Source organism: Oncorhynchus keta, chromosome 33 (assembly GCF_023373465.1).
Source record: "Oncorhynchus keta strain PuntledgeMale-10-30-2019 chromosome 33, Oket_V2, whole genome shotgun sequence".
Lineage (NCBI taxonomy): Eukaryota > Metazoa > Chordata > Actinopteri > Salmoniformes > Salmonidae > Oncorhynchus > Oncorhynchus keta.
In genome coordinates this window covers 17,703,085-17,719,756 of record NC_068453.1, presented here as the reverse complement: position 1 = coordinate 17,719,756, position 16,672 = coordinate 17,703,085, and the positions used below count along the sequence as shown (strand labels likewise).

Sequence of the window (16,672 nt, the reverse complement as noted above, 5' to 3'; positions counted from 1 at the left end):
CTAAATATGATCCCCAATCAGAGACAACGATAAACAGCTGCCTCTGATTGGGAACCATACCAGGCCAACATAGAAATAAAACAACCTAGATTACCCACCCTAGTCACACCCCGACCTAACCAAAATAGAGAATAAAAAGGCTCTCTATGGTCAGGGCGTGACAGTTGCTCTATGTTTATAATAAAAACAATGTTTGTTGTGCTTTACTCTAGCATTGAACAGGTTAGGTAGCCGTTTTCTACTTATCATATTGCATATAATATACTGTACATGTTACATTTTAGAATATGGTAGATTCAATCATGTAATGCGACATTTACCAAAACATGTATTTATGGTTTCGGCATATACTGTACAAATTGATAACTTAAAAATACATTTGATTTGCTAAAGGTACATTGACTCTTCCCTAATCCACTTTATTCTCCCAGTCTTTATTTCTACATTTAGTTAACCTCAAATGATACAACAGGTTTGGGTTGTCTTTTTAATCATAATATATGGTATTGTCTTGCCTCACAGATATGATATACAATAAAAATACAGAATGAACTGATTTATTTTCCATCACTGTGGCTTGTCCAAAATCCAATATATACCACATACACAAACAGACACTCATTCTTCTTCTGACTATAAGGTGATATGGCCACACTGCTATGAAAAACATACTGTATATTATCTGCATCTCAGTTGTGGATTATAAAGATTGTAATGATACGCTTGTATTATCATATATTTGTGTATTATCTTTATTTTCTTAAACATTACAAAATGCTTCTACAATAAAATGTTTGCTTCTTTATACTCTAATTTTACTTTCTGTGGCACACACTACTGGTCAACATGAGCTACCAAAATGATTATGAAGTGTGCCAGGTCTTGCAGCCCCAAGGGGGGGAGAATTTCGTCAGGCAAGAAAATGGCCTTGTCGAACCCCCCCCAACTCCCTTCTAATTTCCATAAACTTTCTAGAGAACCAACTTCACGTCAGGATAGGCAACGTAAATGAATAATTCATGTATGTGTGTTATATTAAACAGAGGAGGGAGTACAATGTTAGCAAGCAATAAACATTTCAGAACAACTACTAGTCAAATAAGACAAGGGAGAGATTAATTTTGACAGAGATTTATTTCTTGACTGCAGACATTACTAGTGAAATCTCAACTAGCAAGCAATTCGCAGCAATGAAGAATTGAGTTTGTGCGCGTTCACTCGAAGGGGGGGAGATTTTCGGCACAACACCTGTAGGGTTCCTATTGGTCAGTTACCCCGCTGCCTTCCCTGCAGCATGAACCATTCCGATCGTATTGACTTATTTGATACCACTCCACTAATTCCACTTCAGCCACTACCACGAGCCCGCCCTCCCCTATTAAAGGTGACACACAAACACACTCAATTCTACACAAATACACACCTTTGAACTCATGACCCAAACTCTACATCACATGGAAAGGTCCAAACTGGCGTTGTCCTACTTCAGAGCATCTGTAACATGTTGCTCAATTAATGTTTTCACTCACATTGTTTACTAGTGCTTACAATGGTTGATTACATCACCCACTTTTGGGTCCTAAGTATTGCCTTCTAAGAGAAAAGGTCAATGTTGTTGCACAACAGGATGAGGAGATAAACCATCTTACAAAACATTTTATCAATATTTAGATGCAACCCTACAGAAAACAAAAAAGGATCGATTCATTTGACAACATGAAGTGAAGTCAAATCATTTATTTTCTATACAAAATAGGGGCCATTTCACTCCATTTAAACATGCAAAAATTACATTTTTTAAAAATGTATTTTGACCAATTTCAATATTGAAAAGAAAACAGCTGATTGGTATGAAAAGTGGTAAAAGATTAAACACTCAAACAGTTCAGTGGTCACCATTCTTCTCTAGATCTTTCTCTTCTCTCTATTGCTTCCTGGCAGAATAAGACACTCTGTCTCTCCAGCTCTGTTCTCCTCCCTGTCCCTGGCCTGTCTGTCTGACCAGAGGGGTGCATCTCTGTGTGTGCAAAGGGTATCCAATCTCTCTGTTCAAAGCTGTTACTGTCCGTTCCTCCAGCACGTACCTGCCTGGTAGGTGGCACCAGCCTGCCCTATGCAGCACCCGGGTCCTGTCTATGGAACGAAAGCCCGGTGCTGAAGCAGGACTGGGTTTGAGTTCTGAGATCAGGTTTCTGATGTCACTCTGTGGCCCGAACACTGTGGTCTGGAAGGCAGACCAGGTCCTGGGAGAAGAAGACCGTCGGTTCTGTCTGTTGTTGTGGTTCTGGTACTCCACTGGTTCTGGTTTCAATTCTGGCTGTGTATTGCGGGACTTGTTGGATGGGGCTGACAGGGATCTGTTTACGGAAGGGTCCAGAGGGGTGTGTGTGGTGCCCCTGTACCAGGCCAGGTGGGAGTGGAGGGGTGCAGCTGTATTGGGTCTGGTCCCACTGCTTAGTCTCCTAGTGGAGATGTGGGAGAGGGGTGTGGACCTGGGGACCTGAGGGGTCAGAGGTCTCCTGGATTCTGTGTTTAAAACCCTAAAAGGACAAAGTTCAACTCTGTTAGGTCCAATGACCTGTAACTTTCTCTTAGATCCTATGAAAATGCAAGAAGAAAATGTTAGCATTTTAAATTGTGTAGGAGCTGAAGAAGGGTTACTGTTGTAAGTCCCTGGTCAGTGTGTGATCAGACCCCAGGAAGCAGATATACAGGTCCAGAGCTCTCTGCAGCAGTTCAACAGCCTCTCTACTCTCTGTCTTACCGGAGCCATGAAATATCTGCCTGCCTGCCATGACACACACAAGCTCAACATATCACACTCTGTGCAGTTGCTAACAGTCAAGAAAAAAAGTGTAAGAATGATTGAGAGTTGTGGTGCCTCTGTTTGAAAAATGAAACAATTACCAAGTTTGACCAAAGTGCCTGCGAGGCTGCATCCCTTCGCCTGAAGACACGGCGATGCGGGGGGACAAAGCTTCATGTCCTGGTCTTTGACGTGCACCGTGTGTCGATACAGCTCCACTGCTAGCCTCTGCCTCAACCTGAACACGTCATATCTTCACCACACTGTGACATTCATATACTGTGACTGACTGAGTAAACTACTGAGGATCGGATGGGAGGAGGAAGAGAAAGAAGAGGGAGAACAATGACAGAGAATAAACTACTGAGGAGACAATGGAGGACATGATTAATGACGAAAAAGAGGAGAAGAAGAACACTAGAAGAGAAGTCTCACCCTGCTGTGTCAGCGCAGGTGTCGGCCAAGATGTCTGCCAGGCATTCCTCCACCTCCACCACTAGAGGGTGCTCTTTACCATACCAGCGCCTCCTGGTCTCCAAGGCAACCTGGAGGTGCTTCTCAGCACCATGTGGGTCTTGCAGGCTGAGTCTGTCACATATACATTTTTAAAAGATCATGACATTAATCTTAGCTTGCCTAAATTGAGACATAGAGTATCAAAAGTCATACACGTGGGTTTAGGTCTAACAACAGAAAAAGACATAGAAACCCCTGTAGCTGAACCTATGAAGTATAGAAGCGTCACGCATGAGACTATACCTATTTATGCTATTTAATACACACCTGTGTATCCCACAGAGCAGTGATACAGTGGCCTGAGCACACAGGTGGAGTTTGTGGTGTCCCATATTGATGATGTCACTGAGTATCTGAGAGGCCTCGATGGTTTGGACGTCTGCAAACAGCAGCTGGCAGAGCACACAAAGCAACTGACCTGATAGGGGTGAAACATGAAATACATATCATTTCAGCACACTAAAAGCATTTACTTACTTTGTGAATGAAACAATACATCATCAGGTTGATTATTTAAAAACATGAGACCCATAGTGCACCAACTCTCTGGACAGATACCCTTTCCAACAGTGATCCTCTCATGTCTCTCAAGGCAGGTAGCGGTGAGAGTCTGGGCGGTCACCAGAGCTGATCTACAGTATGTCTCTGCCTCTCTGTGCTGGTCCGTCTCCACATAGAGCTCAGCCAAAATCTGCCGCACTGTCAGCAGTAACATCACACTCTCCCCGTCTCTGTCCTGCTCACCAGCCTGAAATGACAAGAAATTGGGAAGCAGAGCGATCATTTCAGCAGGCTGTATGAAAGCCTTTCATAACTGAGTGAAAGACTATACACTAAGAACATAAAATGGTATTACTAGAGCAATTACAGTGTTAAAGCAAAGTCTTAGCATCGTGGCTAGGATTTAAAGGGACAATCCACTCAAAACGATCTTCTTGAATTTTTTTTATTTTTCATCATCATCATCATTCATCATCATGATGATGTACCCAGTATCGACAGTGGACTAATGAAAGCTAAAGAAAATAAACTAAAGAAAATAAAGTTTCCCTTTAAGAGTGAGTGGTGGGTCTAACTAACCTGTGTGAGGGAGTTCTCAGCCTGCAGTAGGATCTGCTCTGCTTCCCCCTTCCTGTTCAGACAGAGCAGCAACTCAGAGACCAACAACTCCACTCTCCCTTTCACACCTGGATCCCACTGACAACCATCTTCTACAGGTGGGGAACAAACAATATAAAACAGTCATAATCATCACTGGTCACATAGGATCACTGATGATGACTGGTAACACTAAGACATCCTCAATAATCAATTTGTTATCAGTGATGAATAATTACCTTTGCCGTTACTTTGGGACTCAGTCATGAAGGCCATGTTGCTGTGTGCCTCTCTCTGCTCTGGATTGAATAGAGACAATAGCTACATTATTTACGGATGGTATATCTACAGTTCCATGTCGTTATAACTGATCGCCACTGAATGCGTGTTGAAATATGTAACCATGATGATTTTACCTGTATGTGTAGCAGGAGGGAATGCCCATCGCCCTGATTGGATAAAAGTAGGAGGTTGGCTTCCCTTACCCAGCAGGCTCTGGTACGAGGTGTTGGGGTCATAACCTCTGAGGATCAGGACAGTCCAGTACCTGACAACATCCATTCTCAGCTGAGGAGACTGGCTCCAAGTTGTAGACAGGTGCTCTACAGTCCTCGGGTCAGATAGTATGTGGATACCGTTATGTAAATAAATGATGGATAAACATGTGAATCTGTAATCTGATAAAAAAAAAGGCTCACCCAGTTTTAAAGTGTTAAGTTAAATATATGATGACAGTTAATCTGTGGCTAAACTATTTTACCCAACAGTAACTTTGTGTGCCCCTAGTGTCCTTATGTGTGAAGTATGTCCATGCTCTTACTGTGGGTCTATGAAGAAGGTGTGTAGCTCCCTCCAGGCCTCACTCTGCTCCAGGTGCCAGGGGAGCTCCTCCAGGATCTGAGGCCAGCTACAGAGCTCCCTGCTCTGCCTCTGGAAGAACTGGGCCAGGCTGAGATGGTAGCCCTGTCTGGTCCTCCTCAAGCCCCCTGAACCTTTACCGGGACGGACCCCTACAGATCAAAAAGTAGAAGACTAAGGAGAAGTGGAATTGAAATGATTGGTCAGTTGGACTCCTTAGTGCAGAAGAGTTCCACTTACATGCAGATACTTCACTTTCATTGTTAGACAAAGATGATCAACCAAGTAAAAGCACCACCATGTTTGAAGGACCAACAAATGAAGGCCATTGTAAAATGTCCATTCTATGCTTTCTATTTCTAGGCTTGTAACTTCCGCTCCCATCTGCCACTCACTCAGCAGGAGGAGGTCCATGGCTTGGCCCATTGATTGATGGGTGAGGCTCAGTGTTCCATTGGGTCTCTCCTGTACCCAGGGCCCAGCAGCAGTGCGGAACCGGGCCCACTCCAGAGGTAGAACCCGTATGGACCCAGGATAACCAAGAACCTCCAGCAGGACCAGGACCTGCTCCTCAGTCAGCCCAGCATGGGAGAGGTGAACCAGGCATAGAGTGTCCCATACCCAGCCTCTGAGATCTGGAGAGAAGGAAGCAGTAAGGTTAGATACAACAATTCATCATAGAGTGCCACAACTAACAATGTTATTTCTTCACCTTTATTGAGAAAACATTACAGTGGTTATTCTTGCTGTACGGCACTTAAAAAAAATCACAACTGAATAACTAGAGAGGGTAAAGATGATCCCACCTATCTTGGACACCTGAGAGCTAGGCCCTCCCGTTCCTTTGGCTTGACTGGCCGTACCCTCACTGACCCCGCCATAGTCATTGATCCAGCGCTGAATCACCCTGGCCCACAGCTCCGCCATAGAATCCACTTCCACATACTCCTCTATCAACTCCTCCTCCTCCTCCTTTCCCCTCAGGATGCGGCACGTCTGCAGCTCGCTAGCCACCACCGCCAGGAACAGCGGCAGGCGGCCCATTCCCGGCCTGGTAGTGGTTCCCAAGATGAATTGCAGTAGGGTCCTGTGCGGCTCCTGGCAGGGCAGGGTAAGGTGTTGGAGCAGGACGCTGCGGCGGACCCAGGGGTCTGACAGGCCGGGCCAGGGGAGGGTGTGAACGTCTGGGCGGAGGGTCAGCCTCTGGTAGGTGACGTCTGTGGAGGTCGCTGTGATGAGGATCTTACACTGGGGAGGCAGAGGGTCAGGGAGCCAGCATAGGTCCTTCACCTGTCAATGAATAATAAACGTTATGAATTCATGTTCACTATATGAAACAATATGCTTTGTTTTTAGTCTTGATTTATTTCAATGCTATCAATATAAAATACACTGTACAAGAACCACCACTGGTAGTGGTCTGGGCAAAGTAAGGCATTACCTCCTGCATTGAGAGCCCGAGGGTCCCGGTAAGTCTGTCTAGTCCGTCCAGAACTAGAACACAGGGTCCCAGAGCAGCCGCAGCAGAGAAGGCCTGAACCACATGATCTGGCTTTACATGGTGCTGCAACCCCTCACTCCAGTCAGCCTGGGACCCTAGTACAGAGACACAATAACAACCCCTCACTCCACTCAGCCTGGGGCCCTAGTACAGAGACACAATAACAACCCCTCACTCCACTCAGCCTGGGGCCCTAGTACAGAGACACAATAACAACCCCTCACTCCAGTCAGCCTGGGACCCTAGTACAGAGACACAATAACAACCCCTAACTCCACTCAGCTTGGGGCCCTAGTACAGAGACACAATAACAACCCCTCACTCAGCCTGGGGCCCTAGTACAGAGACACAATAACAACCCCTCACTCCACTCAGCCTGGGGCCCTAGTACAGAGACACAATAACAACCCCTCACTCCACTCAGCCTGGGGCCCTAGTACAGAGACACAATAACAACCCCTCACTCCACTCAGCCTGGGGCCCTAGTACAGAGACACAATAACAACCCCTCACTCCACTCAGCCTGGGGCCCTAGTACAGAGACACAATAACAACCCCTCACTCCACTCAGCCTGGGGCCCTAGTACAGAGACACAATAACAACCCCTCACTCCACTCAGCCTGGGGCCCTAATACAGAGACACAATAACAACCCCTCACTCCACTCAGCCTGGGGCCCTAGTACAGAGACACAATAACAACCCCTCACTCCACTCAGCCTGGGGCCCTAGTACAGAGACACAATAACAACCCCTCACTCCCTGGGGCCCTAGTCAGCCTGGGGCCCTAGTACAGAGACACAATAACAACCCCTAACTCCACTCAGCCTGGGGCCCTAGCCACAATAACAACCCCTCACTCCACTCAGCCTGGGGCCCTAGTACAGAGACACAATAACAACCCCTAACTCCACTCAGCCTGGGGCCCTAGTACAGAGACACAATAACAACCCCTCCACTCCCTGGGGCCCTACTCAGCCTGGGGCCCTAGTACAGAGACACAATAACAACCCCTCACTCCACTCAGCCTGGGGCCCTAGTACAGAGACACAATAACAACCCCTCACTCCACTCAGCCTGGGGCCCTAGTACAGAGACACAATAACAACCCCTCACTCCACTCAGCCTGGGGCCCTAGTACAGAGACACAATAACAACCCCTCACTCCAGTCAGCCTGGGGCCCTAGTACAGAGACACAATAACAACCCCTCACTCCACTCAGCCTGGGGCCCTAGTACAGAGACACAATAACAACCCCTCACTCCACTCAGCCTGGGGCCCTAGTACAGAGACACAATAACAACCCCTCACTCCAGTCAGCCTGGGGCCCTAGTACAGAGACACAATAACAACCCCTCACTCCAGTCAGCCTGGGGCCCTAGTACAGAGACACAATAACAACCCCTAACTCCACTCAGCCTGGGGCCCTAGTACAGAGACACAATAACAACCCCTAACTCCACTCAGCCTGGGGCCCTAGTACAGAGACACAATAACAACCCCTCACTCCACTCAGCCTGGGGCCCTAGTACAGAGACACAATAACAACCCCTAACTCCACTCAGCCTGGGGCCCTAGTACAGAGACACAATAACAACCCCTCACTCCACTCAGCCTGGGGCCCTAGTACAGAGACACAATAACAACCCCTCACTCCACTCAGCCTGGGGCCCAAGTACAGAGACACAATAACAACCCCTCACTCCACTCAGCCTGGGGCCCTAGTACAGAGACACAATAACAACCCCTCACTCCACTCAGCCTGGGGCCCAAGTACAGAGACACAATAACAACCCCTCACTCCACTCAGCCTGGGGCCCAAGTACAGAGACACAATAACAACCCCTAACTCCACTCAGCCTGGGGCCCAAGTACAGAGACACAATAACAACCCCTAACTCCACTCAGCCTGGGGCCCTAGTACAGAGACAGAATAACAGTAAATGTGTAGCCTTAACGAGTTGAAGAGAAATACCACTCAAAAACAATATTTTGGTATTGGTTTCATTAGCCCACTGTTGATACAGTCCCAAAATGTTTTGCACGTCATCAATCAAGTTTTCAAGATATAGAACTTTCAAAATATGTGTCACAGTTTGATTCGTGAACTAATGAAACAAATACCAAAATAGTGTTTTTTTTATAAAAAAAACATTTGAACAGTTTTCCTCCTGGGCTGCACTAAAAAGAAATACTAAAAGCACTAATAGCCTCTGTCTATGGCCGTCTGTTTATGGCCGTCTGTCTATGGCCGTCTGTTTATGGCCGTCTGTCTATGGCCGTCTGTCTATGGCCGTCTGTCTATGGCCGTCTGTCTATGGCCGTCTGTCTATGGCCGTCTGTCTATGGCCGTCTGTTTATGGCCGTCTGTTTATGCCATGGCCATGTGTGTCACTGAACCACAATGCATCTACATGCATGACATGGTTGTTATATCTTTTAGTTGATTTTTTGCTGTTTTATTGTATTACCATGTTGATTTGTTTATTGTTTGTTCTCAGGGCACCATTGAGAATGAGACCCTGGTTTCAATTAGGTTCCCCTGAATAAATCAAATGTATACATCAAAAATAGAAATACCACACTAGTTACTTAGAAGAGTGAGATGAGAGGGAACCATCGGTCTGTCTCACTGGTCTAGACCAGACAAGTGGTATGACACTGTTGACCTTGTTTCTTTCTTAAGATCAAGGTCAGTGTTTGGTTTCTCACAGAGTAAAGACATCTTTTTTTTTTAAAGTCAGTATTGAAGTACATCTTATCTAGCAGTAAAGGTTATATTCACCAGAAAAGTAATTGAGTGTAAACAAATTTCTGAATAAAATGTCAAATTGGGAATGTAAGTATACAACAGTGCTATAACGGGTTACATTTGGAATTAGATGACAGAAGTGTCATATGCTGATGTCATTGTAGTCGTTTCTATCCCTCACAGACATAGGCAATCACACTCCGGAGTGTTTACCATAATGGGCCAGGCGTAGCTCAGTGGTGATGCGTCTCAGTACAGATCTGATATCCACACTGGAGCTGCTGATTCCACAGAAGTGAGGGATGGCTGGAATTCTAGGATTCTTCTTCCGGAACTCCTGAAGCCACCGGGCGGCCAGTGAAGACTTCCCACAACCCCTTTCACCACAGAGCAGGAAAATAGACCCATCGGAATCACGTTTGTCATAGTCGCTGAGGGCAAAATAAAATAGGAAGGACAGTCAAAATATGTTTTCCATTGATTAAAAAAATATCGTAACACTATGAATGCATGACTCCATCTACTTTTAAGTATGGCAAATCTCACAGTAATTCACCACTGATTCCAGCTTAATGTGGACACCAAAATGCTTACCCTGTTAACTTAATGGTTGAATTCCTTGAGGTTGCTAGACTCTGAGACGTGTCAGAATGAGTGAGAGAGGCAGTAAATGTGTTGAGTGCCTCCGTGACAGCAGTGGTCTGGGTGGAGGGGGCAAACCAGCGACACAGAGCCTGGACAGCACCTTCATGATAACATCTATCAAGGGAGTCCAGGAGGCCTAAAGCGCAGGGGAGAAAACACTGCTTTAGGGCTTGGAAGATCAGGCAGACCACTGAAAAACACAAATATGAACCAGACTGAGCTACGTTAGTCATCTTCGCCGTCTTTTCAAAGCTGGTTGAACTAAATGGAATTAAACAAAGTAGATGTAAACAGAACTAGCTCAACTAACAGAACTGAGCTGCACTGGTTCACTTACCTGAACAGGTTGGCTGCAGGTCCAGGGACCCATAGAGCTGTTCCATGAGGCACTTCCAGTCCCTCTTCACTAGGTCCCCCAGATCCTGCAGCGTTCTGAAGAACCTTACAGGTTGCAGGCTGTCCACTACCCTGTTCTTCAGCTCCCTGGCTCTGTGTCTCTCCTCCGCTGTCAGTTTGGAGAACACACTGAGCAACGACCTCTGACCTTCATCTGTGTACCTGTCTTCATCCTCCTCTTCCCCATGGAAAGAGTAGTCTCTGAAGTAGAAGAAGCAGTGTCTGGTATCACCCATCAGGGCTGCCTGGGTGATCTGCAGCTCTGTCAGGGAGCACTTCTGGTTCCTCCCTGTGAGGACCCAGGGGTAGCCTCCATCTGCTGCAACATTCAGGTTCCTCTCCACCACAGAGAGGGCTTCTCGTTCTGGACCAGCAGCTGGGAGAGGTGTGGGGTCCTGCTGCAGCCTGAAGGGGCCGTATCGGTGGCCCAGGAGGCAGAGGAAGGAGGAGGAGCGGGTGATAAGGTCTAGGCTGATCTTCAACTGCTGGGAGGAGAGGGAGGTACTATTGTCAGGGAGGTCAGAGGGACGATGGCTCTCCCAGTCAACCCACTGGGTGTCCAATGGTCTGAAGCAGGTGCCTCTGGCCTGGCAGAGGGCATCCAGGTGGGGGAACACCTGTGTTCTCAGGTAGTGCCACTCCTGAGACAGATCTCCAGGTACGGAGCACAGCACGGGCTGGAGAGGAGCAGTAACAGGAGGGGCGGTGGAGTATGACCCTCCCCGGCCTCCCTCCTGTGGGTCCATCTCAGGCCGTTGTAGCTGTGACCTGCTGTGCCCCTCTGAACAAAATAATGAAAAACAAGCATATCGGGAATAATCATCAACTAGATATCTAGCCACAGTGTTTGGCAAGTACATGGTATTATTGGTGTAAATATTAGAGGTTGACCGATTAATTAGGGCCGATTTCAAGTTTTCATAACAATCAGTAATCGTCATTTTTGGATTCCGATTATGGCCGATTACATTGCATTTCAGGAGTAAACTGCATGGCAGGCTGAGCACCTGTTATGCGAGAGCAGCAAGGAGCCAAGGTAAGTTGCTAGCTAGCATTAAACTGATTGTTTTTTTTACAAGATAAATCTTCACATAATCACTAGTTAACTACACATGGTTGATGATTTTACTAGGTTAACTAGCTTGTCCTGCCTTGCATATAATCAATGCGGTGCCTGTTAATTTTATCATCGAATCACAGCCTACTTCACCAAACGAGTGATGATTTAACAAAAGCACAATCGTTGCATGAATGTACCTAACCATAAACATCAATGACTTTCTTAAAATCAATACACAGAAGTATATATTTTTAAACCTGCATATTTAGTTAAAAGAAATGCATGTTAGAAGGCAATATTAACTAGGGAAATTGTGTCACTTCTCTTGCATTCATTGCACGCAGAGTAATTATATATGCATATATATATATATATATATATATATATATATATATATATATATAACAGTTTGGGCCGCCTGGCTCGTTGCGAACTAATTTGCCAGAATGTTACATAATTATGACATAACATTGAAGGTTGTGCATTGTAACAGCAATATTTAGACTTAGGGATGCCACCCGTTAGATAAAATACAGAACGGTTCTGTATTTCACTGAAAGAATAAACGTTTTGTTTTCTAAATGATAGTTTCCGGACTTAATGACCAAAGGCTCGTATTTCTGTGTTTATTATATTCTAATTAAGTCTATGATTTGATAGAGCAGTCTGACAGCGGTGGTAGGCAGCAGCTGGCTCGTAAGCATTCATTCAAACTTTACTGCGTTTGCCAGCAGTTCTTAGCAATGCTTGATGCACTGCGTTGATCATGTATGTCAAGCCTATCAACTCCTGAGATTAGGCATGCAATACTAAAGTGCCTATTAGAACATCCAATAGTCAAAGGGAAATGAAATACAAATGGTATAGAGGGAAATAGTCAACGCGTCATAATTCCTATAATAACTATAACCTTAAATATCTTAACTGGGAATATTGAAGAACTGGGAATATTGAACCACCAGCTTTCATATGTTCTGAGCAAGGAACTGAAACGTTAGCTTTTTTACATGGCACATATTGCACTTTTACTTTCTTCCCCAACACTGTGTTTTTGCATTATTTAAACCAAATTGAGCATGTCTCATTATTTATTTGAGACTAAATAGATTTTATTAATGTATTATATCAAGTTAAAATAAGTGTTCATTCAGTATTGTTGTAATTGTCATTATTACAAATATATGTATACATTTTTAATAATAAAAATCAAGTGATTAAATCAATAGGCTTTTTTTGGTCCTCCAATAATCAGTATCGGTATTGAAAAATCATAATCGGTCGACCTCTAGTAAATATGTACTGCAAATTCATGACATGCAGGGAACAGTGCATATTTCCCACAAAAAAACTGCTCAGTGACTAGATATCTACAGAACTAGAGGGGAACATAAGAAAAAAATAAGATAAACATCTAAATTAAGATGAACTCACACCTAATAAAACCCAATTTGTGAAAACATCTAGCTTGATGTAGGCCAAACCTGTAACATAAATAAAACACTTGTGTGTGAGTGTGTCAGATATGTCACATGTTTGGTGGACTGTGGACAGGACACATTTGAAGCTGCATCGCGGTGTCTTCTGACTGGCCATTCTTCTGGCAGAAGTTACAGGAAGCGAAGTCAAAGAGAAATGGATTCAGGCAACTGTTGGCATAGGTCTGTAATACAACTGGTTAGAGAAGTTTTTCAAGTTTTCAGACTTGGCCAAATATCCTGACATGTTTAGCATGATAACAACTTGGAATGGCATTGAACAGATGACAAAAGTCACAATGATGCTGGTCACATGTCTGGTCATCCTGGACTTTCGGGAAGAAAGCTGAATGTTTCACTCTCTTATGGAGGCGGATGTAGGATGTTAGTCGGAGGGAGACAGGTATCGAAATCACCAAACCTCCCACCCCAGGGCTATACTTGTGTTTACATCTCTTATAGTAAACAGAATGGAGATGGTTGTCCTCCCCCTCCTCCATGTTGACTGTCAGGAACAGTGAAGATATTACAACCACAACACCTCACAGTATGGGAAACAACCACCTCCCCAAACTCCCCTCACGCCACCTGACCCAGCACTGGGGTGCAGAACTTGGTAGTAGCGCTGGATACTCATCAACAGGATGGTCAGCAGGCTGGAGAATGTACAGCAGTAGGCAACGAAGACAAACAGCTTGCAGAGACTGTTGCCCAAGTCCCAGCTGAAGAGTATTGCATAGACCAATAGCAGCACGCATATTAGCAGGCTCAGCATATCTGACACGCCAGGCTCAAGAACAGTTTCATACTCAATTTGTATTAGTACAGATGCCAACAGCTGATCACAGCTATGTTATGCCCAGAAGATAGCAGAGAGCCAGGACGACTCCACTGATCATGGTGCCAGTCGGTGGAATCAGGGATTCCAGAGGTGCAGTTGAAGTTGGAAGAGTTACAGGTGGAGGAGTTGAAATTGTCAATCGTTGTGAGACTGAAGATGAGGGAGAATGAGTTCAATTGAATGTAGACGAGCAGCTGAATGTTGTTAGCAGTTGAGAGGTGGGTTGGTAGTGTCTGCATCTGAGTCGCTGGCATGGTTTCAAAACGAGGAAGGAGAAAAACTCTGATCACATGAAAAAGAAAGGGGAGGGTCTATTCCATACCAAATATGTTGTTTTGAGATCTACAGCCTGTGACAATTGCACAAGCAAGTGAATGCTGGCATTTGAAATAGATGAGTAGCTATTCCAAATAGACTCATTTCATAAATCAAAGCACGCACCTGGACACACACACACAGAGAGACACACACAGACTAAGCCACGTGTGAATGGACAATAGTTGACAAACAAAATTCCATAAAAGTTTTGATACCTGTACTAGCGGCCAATAGTTCGTTCCAGGGATGGTTGCCAGATCACAAGGCCAATAGTTCGTTCCAGAGATGGTTGCCAGATCACAAGGCCAATAGTTCGTTCCAGGGATGGTTGCCAGATCACAAGGCCAATAGTTCGTTCCAGAGATGGTTGCCAGATCACAAGGCTGTCTGTGTGATCCCGATTAAAATGGCTCACGTTATAAATACATCTGAAAGCTATCTGTAGAGTAGATGTTTTTCCTGGCAAAATATATGCATTTGGCAAACTAAAAGTATGTTTGTAGGTAGTCTGAGGTGCTTGATCGTTTTAGTACAGCGTCGATGTCAATGCATGCCTGGTACTTCGCTGAGAAGTTGTGCACGACAAGCCATAGCAACAGTGGTAGTCAAGGTGAACGTATGGGCTTCCGGATGAGCCTATCATAAATTGTTACACTGTAAATGTGCTGATGAATGTATATATTTCTAATGACGTGTTGCAATGTATCAGACATGATCTTATCGCTTTTTATGATAACAAAATCCTTGTTAAACGTGTTATTCGGCCAATGGAAACTAGCCACGCTTTGAACATGTACAATCGGCCATGTAATACCACGATTGGAAGATTGAAGCGGCGAAATCTTCTGCCATTGGTTATTGTTGTGTAACAGGGTTATATTGGTGATTCCCCTTGCCACTTTATTGTTAAGCCAATGGGTTTTTTGGTTTGAGTTTGTCTTGCCTTCACCTACTCAACATGGCATCTTATTGGCTGGTTTGCGTAGCTTGCTTACGAGGGGGGATGTTCCAGTTAGAATCGTCCCAGTGAACAAGCACCAAACCAGCGGTAAGTTGTTGGTTGCAAAGCACCGTACGTCAAAAGTGATTTTATGCTCTCAAGTGATTATTTAAATGTACAATTTATATCAAATAGTTTGTAAATGTTATTCAAACATCACACATAAGATGCAGGGGTTTTTGGAGAATATTTGTTGTGCATTTTGTTGTAGAGAATTCACGCCAGTATTAGCTAGCAACTTACTGTGTCTGGTGGGGGGGGTTCATATATTTTGTACAGTGCGTGAGTGCAGAGTTGGATGGTGAGACGGGCATTGCATGACGTGCAATCTTGTGTCGTTCTTATCAGGTACATTGTTAAAGATATTATATTGTAATTGTATTATTTTGGTAACTGCCCAGTGAACAAGCACCAAACCAGCGTGCGTGAGTGCAGAGTTGGATGGTGAGACGGGCATTGCATGACGTGCAATCTTGTGTCGTTCTTATCAGAATAAAGCTACATGATTGGTGCTACATATTGGAGTTCCGTGTCGATGACTGATGTACACAACGCCAGAAGAGTACTGTTACAGTGGTGCCGTGACTGTTCTTCTGGATCGGATCATCCTTCGTTGGATTTCCATCCCAGAACTTCGCCGTGGTTGCTGTTGAAGAATCAGATAAGACGTTGCTGGTGCAGTTTGGCGATATCGCATTTCGCCACAAGATGGCGCCACTAGAACGTTTTATTATTGCAATTGATAATTTCTCTCTCTGAGGGTCTTCACAGACAAAGGATAACTTTTGTGTTACTTGTTTATTTGCAATTCTGATGTATATCTGATATAAGTAGGGTGAGTTTTACCAGTGTACTAGATATAGGTGAGATTTAGGTGATATATTTATACATGTTTTGCTGTTTACATTTTCATTAGGGTGTTGATTTCCCATTGTTAAAATGGAAGGTGTTGGGAGAGGTAGGGGTTTCCTGTCATTTAATCTGTCACCATCTGTGGGTAGGGGTTCAGCCAAAATTCCAGTTGCTTCTACACCTATGCCCAAACTGGAGGGTTTTGATGATAGTTTATCCATGGACACGCCCAAGGATGTGTATGAAAGAGGTTTGCCAAATACAGGGAGTGGGGAGGTCTCCATGGATTTCATAGCAGACATAGTACAGCAGATTGGTCATTCCATTGGGGGAGAACATTGCCTCCTGTTTGGAGTCAAAGGCAATTGCTGGACATGTTGGGGACAATGTTATGGGGAGTGTATGCAGCTCGAGGGGTATTGATGTGTCAGGCCTGAACCTGGTATTGAAGTCTGGTATCAGGGAACCGGTGTATTTTCGGGGGATGGCTATGAAAACTGCACAGTGCATGAGTGGGAGGATATGGTCATGGTTTACATGCGTAAGAGGGGCGT

The 16,672-nt window shown here is 44.8% G+C and overlaps 1 protein-coding gene across 4 annotated transcripts; it reads right to left on the bottom strand.

The window, feature by feature from the left end:
* Positions 1 to 1,115: 1,115 nt before the first annotated feature.
* ttc41 (tetratricopeptide repeat domain 41) lies at positions 1,116 to 15,061 on the bottom strand. Of its 4 annotated transcripts, none has more exons than XM_035748858.2 (17): positions 14,482 to 15,057; positions 10,514 to 11,353; positions 10,126 to 10,312; positions 9,745 to 9,962; positions 6,720 to 6,874; positions 6,085 to 6,568; positions 5,674 to 5,913; positions 5,241 to 5,430; positions 4,837 to 5,030; positions 4,660 to 4,719; positions 4,403 to 4,533; positions 3,881 to 4,070; positions 3,590 to 3,740; positions 3,242 to 3,394; positions 2,908 to 3,044; positions 2,662 to 2,788; positions 1,116 to 2,540 (listed from the first exon to the last, which is right to left on the bottom strand). In XM_035748858.2, exons 2-17 carry the CDS (start codon positions 11,316 to 11,318, stop codon positions 1,925 to 1,927), a joined length of 4,038 nt encoding a protein of 1,345 aa, XP_035604751.1. In that variant the 5' UTR covers positions 11,319 to 11,353; positions 14,482 to 15,057; the 3' UTR covers positions 1,116 to 1,924. The 4 variants fall into 4 exon arrangements, with proteins under 4 accessions (XP_035604751.1, XP_052348203.1, XP_035604752.1 ...); XM_052492243.1 differs by having other exon boundaries at positions 10,514 to 11,054; positions 14,482 to 15,055; XM_035748859.2 differs by lacking the exons at positions 1,116 to 2,540; positions 2,662 to 2,788 and having other exon boundaries at positions 2,909 to 3,107; positions 14,482 to 15,061.
* Positions 15,062 to 16,672: the final 1,611 nt, after the last annotated feature.

Coding starts and splice junctions, on each gene's coding strand:
- ttc41 (XM_035748858.2), bottom strand. CDS start 11,318: ATGGACCCACAGGAGGGAGGCCGGGGAGGGTCATACTCCACCGCCCCT. Junction 3,045..3,241: donor ACCTGCGCTGACACAGCAGG/GTGAGACTTCTC, acceptor TGACGTGTTCAG/GTTGAGGCAGAGGCTAGCAG. Junction 2,789..2,907: donor AGGCACTTTGGTCAAACTTG/GTAATTGTTTCA, acceptor GTGTCATGGCAG/GCAGGCAGATATTTCATGGC.